This window comes from Cannabis sativa, chromosome 4 (assembly GCF_029168945.1).
Source record: "Cannabis sativa cultivar Pink pepper isolate KNU-18-1 chromosome 4, ASM2916894v1, whole genome shotgun sequence".
Classification (NCBI taxonomy): domain Eukaryota; kingdom Viridiplantae; phylum Streptophyta; class Magnoliopsida; order Rosales; family Cannabaceae; genus Cannabis; species Cannabis sativa.
The window spans coordinates 43,304,830-43,312,689 of NC_083604.1; the positions used below are offsets into that span (position 1 = coordinate 43,304,830).

General features: G+C 33.8%; 1 protein-coding gene across 1 annotated transcript; it reads right to left on the bottom strand.

Moving 5' to 3' along the window:
• Positions 1-1,248: 1,248 nt before the first annotated feature.
• On the bottom strand, positions 1,249-6,683 carry LOC115712159 (uncharacterized). The gene is made up of 13 exons (XM_030640404.2): positions 5,838-6,683; positions 5,429-5,507; positions 5,266-5,322; positions 4,736-4,791; positions 3,832-4,060; positions 3,469-3,555; positions 3,299-3,373; positions 3,041-3,124; positions 2,573-2,637; positions 2,288-2,471; positions 2,095-2,183; positions 1,633-1,747; positions 1,249-1,518 (listed from the first exon to the last, which is right to left on the bottom strand). Exons 1-13 carry the CDS (start codon positions 6,443-6,445, stop codon positions 1,480-1,482), a joined length of 1,767 nt encoding a protein of 588 aa, XP_030496264.2. The 5' UTR covers positions 6,446-6,683; the 3' UTR covers positions 1,249-1,479.
• Positions 6,684-7,860: the final 1,177 nt, after the last annotated feature.

Sequence of the window (7,860 nt, forward strand, 5' to 3'; positions counted from 1 at the left end):
ATTTTATTTACGTCGGGTCTAGGTTCGGGGTCGGATTCGGGTTCAGGTTAAAGGCCGGGTTCAGCGCCAGGGCCGTGGGGGGATTTGGGTCCGGGTCTGATCGAAGTTCAAAATATTGATTAAGAAAAAAAAAATCTGTTTAAAAAAATATTGAAAGTGATTTTTTTTTGTTTTTAAAATTTTGATTCTCAATTAAAAAATTAAAAAGTAAAAACAGTTTTATAGAACATATTTTTGAAAAATATTTTCACTTTTTCAATTTTAAAAACAGAAAACTGATTAAAAAAGTATTACTAAACGCCACCAAAAGTAAATAAATAGGACTTTTGCCCTTCCACAAAGAAGCTACTGGAGTCCCTAGACACAAAACCAATTCCGTAGCTAGAGCTTTCGTTAAACACAGCCGCAAAGAATTTCAAACCGCATTTTTTTTTGCGGTGCGGTGTGGTGCGAGCGGTTTGAGCAGTTTGATAAACATCCCTAACAATAGCACAATATAGTATAACAACAAATAAAAATATTGAAAAAAAAATATTAGAATTCAATAATTTTTTAATTTTTTCTAACTTTTTCGAATATTTAGGACAATATACTTTTACAAGTTTACATGATATTTTCAATTCACGTATCATTTCTCAAAGGGTAAATACTATTTTGGACTATATGTTTTGCAAAAGTTACAAATTGGACTCTGTATTTTCTAAAATAAGATTATGAGTTTAATTTTTAACAATTTTCTTTTAATACGACCAACTTAAAAACAATTCCTAACACGAATAGATACCGAAAATATAAACAGTTTTGTCATAATACTTTTCGGGTTATTATTAAACATTTTATCATTTAACGAAACAAAAAGTTCAATCAGTAACTTTTACAAAATATAAAATTCAAAATAATATTTACTCTTTCTCAAAATAAAACAACCACCAAATTTTTTAAAAACAAAATAATGATCCATAAAAATATATATTTTTTTAAAAAAAAAAAAAAACATTGATTCAGTAAATTTTAATTTTTTTTTAATAATTTTGGATATTTAAAATATACCTTTACAAGTTCACATGATATTTTGAATTCACACATCATTTCTCAAGTATTAATCAATTTTATATACAACATTGAATATTGAGCCATTTAATTAAATTTAAAAGACCTATTATTTGATCAAGTAAATATTGCATAGTGAAGTGAACCAATAGTATAATGAACATCTCGTGCCATCCCAAGAGCCAAAAGGTGGCAAAATTTCCCAAAAAGAACAAATACGTTTGAATAACTAAAGATCAAATGAAAATACATGTTTACAGATTGCTTGGACAGACATATCCACCACAAAAACATATCGCTGGCTGTTAAGATACAGGTAAACGAATCGAATCTATAAAAATTAATGTCCTAAAACTGAGGCATGAAGAGATAAAGAACAGGAGCTTGGATTCCAGATAACCCCCATCTGCAACTCCCACACCTCTCTTTTTAAGCTCCTCTAAACTTGGCCTCGTATACTTGAGGTTGCTGCAAAGAATATTGTAAAGGATGTTCATGAAACACAATCCTGATAACAAAAATGAAATAATTCTACTCTTATTCGATTATATAAATGACAATGTCTGGGGCAACATATATTACCATGAACAAGGCAAAGATCTGTCTGCCTGCAAACCATCTCAGATGCATTGAACGTTGGGCAGCAGCTGCTGCTTCCACAGTTTCAAACCGTAAATAAACACACCCAGCACTATTTCTGCGTTAACAAAACAATTGAATTAAAAAATCTGCTGAGATTAGGATTAAAGCTATAAGAGTCTGCAGGGATTAGGAAGTTATCTACAATATCAAAAAGAAATATAACCAAGCAAGTAAAACAGTTAATCTATACACTTTCTACAATATCATTCAACCACAAAAAATCCAGTGAATTCAGTATTCATTTCTTAAACATGAGAATAAAAATACATAAATCATGCACAAGACTAATCAAATCCGTTTGTCCACATAAATTTATCAGCATAGAAACCTAAAATGAGATACAACAACGCTAGCACACACAAGAACAGGAACAGATTTACTTGCAAGTATTTATATACTTACTTGTCAACATAAATATGTATCACCCTGCCACATTTAGAACATTCTTCTTCTACATCATCTTTAATATCCGCATCAAAATCAGGATCCGTCTGCAATAACCCCCCAGAAAAAGGTCAATATTAATACGTAATGTTCTCGTCAATTTTTTTCCTATTAAAACACATACACTAGAAAAGACAATAACACTACAAACCTCAGTAGCAGGATCAAACATATTCTTTAGCAGTAAACATTCACTAGGAGTTCCAATGGGGACAGAGGCTCCAACTGAAAGACCTTGAGCAGCTACTGCAGTTTGTCCATTAATTGGCAAGTTCATGGCACTTTGGTTTGGAGCAGACCCATTCAGTGCAGGTACTCCAAGAGACCCCACAATACTGCAAATGTCAAAGATAATACCATGCAGAGAGTAAGTGAGAGAATATGTGAGAGAGTGACTGCGTGACCCAGTTATAAAAGATTGTTGAGTCAGACGAACCTAGTGGCAATACCAGTGCGGTCCAGTTTCTGCATAAGTAATGCTCTCGATTGAGCATTCAAAGCCTGCATGGAGAATGTGATGAGTAAAAGAATTAGTCATAAAATTGAGTGTTCTTTGAGAACCCAATCATTGATTTATCGTATATGATGCCAGAGGCATTAAAATAAATAAGTAATTTCAATTGAGCATTCAGAAAATCATGATACAAGTGGTTCCCTAAATTCATTGGAAAAGCCGTATGCAGGAAATCTCTAAAGAATGAATCCAACTTTAAATGTTTTATGGAAAATTGTGGCTACACTATTGGTACAAAATTATCTACCCGAGGAAGCAAGACCAATATCTTTATAACTAAGAAACAATGATGAATACAAAGTTGCATTTTTTCTTTACGATTTTAGGCATTATAATAAAGGCAATCTAAAATTATGTGTAACAAATCTAATTCAAAACGAAATAACTTACCAACCCACCGCCTTCATCGTCATCAAAATCTGCAGATTTTGCCCCAGCATCTTGTGCTCCAACATGATCTGTAACAGATGAAACCTACACAAGCAATTTACTTGAATGTGAGACTCATTTGGAAGAAAAGGAATAGTTAATGTTTATTAAAGAGGCAAAACAAACTACCAACAAGAAAAACAATGAACTACAAGAACATATGGTCCCATACATATAATAATGGTCAAGCTAAAGGATTAATGGAAAAGAAGATGCTACCTTAAGAGTTCGACCGGCAATCTCCAATTTTCCATTCAAACTCTGAGCAGCCTTTGCATGTTCTAGTTGAGCAAACTAATGTAAGAATGAACAGATGAACAAGTCATTATCAAACATAAATTAACCACGACCTTATTTGTAGAAACAAGTATTAGCAAGTTATCACTGACCTGAACAAACCCAAAACCCTTGCACTGTCCTGTTTCAAGATCAAGTGGCAATTGCACAAGTTCCACAGGACCAAATGATTCAAATATCTGAGATATTACCACATGGGAGAAAGAAATCAGTTTGATAAACAAAGCAAATATGAGGAAAAAACTAAAGCAAAATAAGTACATATCTTAAATATTGCCATCACTTTTAATTCCCCTGACTGCCTATAGATATAATTTGCTTGCTTTGGACACGACTTAGGGACTTTCCATTATTCTTTATTAATATGTTAATTAATACTCAATATATGTTTCATATCCACTCTATATTTCAATGAAATTCCTTAATATCCAAAGCAAAGTACATGGTCACTCTACCTCTCTAAGATGAACCTCGGTCATGTTAAAATGTAAATTGCCAACGTATAATTTTCTGTCAACTGCACCATATGGTCCTGTACCACCTGTGACTCCAGTAGTAGTGTTGGATTGAACAAGGTTCTTTTCAGCCTCAGAAGGTTTTACCATTACAGGTTGTCCAAGAAGTAGTTGTCCAGAGAGAGCTATTGCCATTGGTACAGACATCGCATCATAAAATTCAATATACCTGCAGTTTCATCAGTCTCAAATAAGTTCAAAAGCTTATGAATCTGAGGTTATTGCATTCAAAACTTACAACGCATATAGCATTGGGAAATAAAAACCCTAGTGCAGAGAGCTCAAGCTGAGTTTCTTTTGATGAATCTGATGACTCATAAGAAAATGTTAGCTCATCATAGTAATTATAAAGATATGCTTGACAAACTGACCAAGAAAAAAATCAGAAGGGCTGTTACTAACAGTGTTCGTTGATGTGTTTTGGGGAGTTCAAAACCAAATGATTAAGAGGATTAATTTTAATTAGAGTCTATTCTTTAAATTTGTATAGAATCCAAAATGATTTAGCCAGGCCGACTTTTAATTTTGGAAATGCTTCAAAATCAAACTCTACCAAGTTGACTCAGTGCCTCCCAATCCAAGAATAGGAACAGAATGGTGCACTACACACGTAGTGGAAGAAAACTGGAAAGAGGAATTTTAGGTTCATGTTGTCTACCTTGAGTACGCAGCATGAATTGTTTAAACATGAGTGCAAGGTATTCCCATCATCCCTCATCATAATCGCAATGCTAGTCCATTTAAGAATACAGTTAAACTTGATTCTAGAAAGCTGTGATATTAATAACTACTTTACAAATTGCATGCCCATAAAAATATAACAATTTTATATAAACACACATACCCAACTCCTTTTGATCGTCTAGAGTTCCTGTCCATGATCAGCCGCACATCCCTAACCTGAACACAGGAAAAGAAAAAGAAAAAACTGTAATCCCAAACAATGAAAAATATCGCAGAAGAAAGAGATATGCGACCTTGAGACTACATATAAAACACCTAATTTGGGCAGTTCAGAAGACAGCCAACAAACTCAAGAGCATCACTCACCCCCCCATTTACAGAATGTTGACACACAAAATACTTACTACACTATTTGTAACTGAAGGCAGGAGATCATGTACTGCAATAAGAAGCAAATTAATTTTAATACATGCATCCATAAGCAATTCATTCAACACAATTACAAGTACTCTTAAGACGTATTATGCACATATTCGAACTGCATGCAAACAAATGAAAAATAGAGGGAATACGATAGGATTCACTCTAAAGGAAGTACTATCAATTACAGAAGGGGAGAGAGAGATGAACAGTATAAATGTTCATATTATTATACTCTGCGCAAACTACAAGGAAAATAAAATCACCAACCTTGCCAGCTTTTGAGAAAAACTCATAAACATCTCTCTCATTTGCCTTCAGGGGCATCTGTCACGATGCAGAAGTCAAGAATAAATCAGAGAATAGCAAACATATTGGAGAGACAGTAAACATGAGCAAACAGAAAGAAAAAAAAGCTGCAACCAACCACAACCTGGTAGGCAAAAACAGTTCTCTGATCCCTCTCTGGATCAGCTTCAGGCTCTGCTAACTCTTTCTTATCCTTGAACCTCCTGAAATTCATATTTCATACAGCACAGTAAGATCAACAAGCAGAAAATTAAATAAAAATTAAACTAATTTTATCTCTCATTGGTAAGAAACCCTCATTTAGATTAGTATATGGAGAAGATTTCACATTAAGCCTTTCACTAGTTAAACGATGAAAAGATGAATCCGCCGAAAATGAAACTGATAATTTTAACATGAACAGGAAAGACAAGGCAAGTTTAACATTATTTTTAGGAAATGTAAAAGTAATGCTTAAATGAGTCCTAGTTCAGGATTATAGTGAGTTGATTAAACCAGTTTCGTTTCTTTGAAACAAGAATATGTCGGCAAACCTGTCTCTCATCTCAATCTCTCGTTCCCTCTCTTTGACTTCCCTATCACGATCAGATCGACTCCTACTTCTTTGAGATCTTTCTTCGCGATCGCGACTCTGACTCCTGCTTCTTCGAGGCTTTTCGTCACGAACAGAGCGACTTCTGCTCCTCCTTGACCTCTCTTTCTCCTCCCTCTCCTTATCTCTTTCCCTCCTCTCCTTTTCCTTCTCCTTATCCTTATCCCGTCTTTCTCTCTCCCGCTCTTTATCTCTATCCCTTCTCTCTCTGTCCCTCTCCTTATCTCTATCCCGTCCCTTCTCCTTCTCCCCATCTCTACCACTCCTCTCTCTATCCCGCTCACGGTCACGATCTCTCTCTCGCTCTCCATCTCTATCCTTACTCCGATGGCGGCGTTCCTTATCGCGACCATTCTCATGCTCTCCTCTCGACTTTTTGCTCCTCCTGTTGTCATCATCTTCGCCGCCTAGAAGAACAGCAGCGTCATCTTCAACATCTCTCTTCCTGTAACTCTTCTCGCTCCCTTCTTTCTTCGTCTTCCTCTTCAAATCATGGTCGTCGTTCTCCTCGACAGTCTTCTCCAAGTAATCATACTCGTCGAATTCCATCACTACGTGTGCTTTCGAATTCTGTACTATGTAGTTCGGATAGGGTTTATCAAAAACCCTAGAAATTCGAGAGAAAAATGGAGCTAATTGAAAGAAATTAGGGAATTTGTAATTCTAGGGTTTTGTGGGGTTTCGAATGAGAGACTCAGATGGAAGAGCCGTTTGGTAGCTGCTACAGGAATATGCTAATCTTATTTTTGTTTCCTTTATTTTTTTTTATTTTATTTTTTCACATTTTTTTTAATCAAGAATAAATTTTCTATTAATCAAAGAAGCCATTTAGCTTGGCACAATCCCTCAACTAATTACAAGAGCTTACAAATAGTAAAAATAGTAGAAATTACTCAAAATATAGAAAAATTTTAAGAGTTTTTTTTATGGCATAAATAAATAAAGTTTATGAATTTTTTTGTTTTTTTACATTTATATAAGTTTTTTTTATGCTATATTTTTGTAAAAAAAATGGAAATCTCATATTTGTAAACAATAATAAGTTTTAACGGAAAAGTCACCAGCGCCGGAGAAGTCCCCGAAAAAGTCACTGGCGTCGGAGAAGTCGTTGGAAAAGTCACTGGCGTCGGAGAAGTCGCCGGAGAAGTCATCGGCGCCAGAGAAGTCGTCAGAAAAATCATCGTCGTCAGAAAAGTCACCGAAAAAGTCACTGTCGCCGAAAAAAGTCACCAGAAGTAGATGTCTCAAATATAAACAAAAATAGAACCGGTTATAATTGAAATATAATCGGTTCTATAATACAAGGAATAAAAACAAATAAAACAAAATAACTCAAACTAATTATAATTAAATTATAACCGGTTATAACTAAAATGGAACCAGTTATATAATATAATGAATACAAACAAGTAACACACAATAATTCAAACCGATTATAATTAAAAAATAAAAGGAAAATCAGTTCCTAAAACACTGAAACATAAATTAAAAACAAAACTAGTTCTACAATAAAAAATTTCATAATACATAATACCTCATAAAACCGATTATAATTTTTTTAAAAAAAATGGAGATCAATTTCAAAAAATATTGAGGCATAAATATAAAAAGAACCAGTTCCATAACAAAATAAATAAACATAAATAATAACACACAATAACCCAAATATAATATAAAGAAACCGTATATTTATCAACTAGTTAAAAATTTAAGACAAAAAAATTAGTTCCGTAAAGCAACTAAGATAAAATCTCACGCACAAAAATCAGTTAAATAAAGTAGCTTAAACAAAAACATCCATTCAACATGCTCCAACCCACCAAATAATTACACATATGTCATATCTACCTCAAAAATACTCATTCATTATGTCTATATAACCAGTTCTATTTTAGTTACAACCAGTTTGAGTTATTTTGTGTTATTTGTTTTTATTAATTGTAACATTGTTATAAATCTAGTTC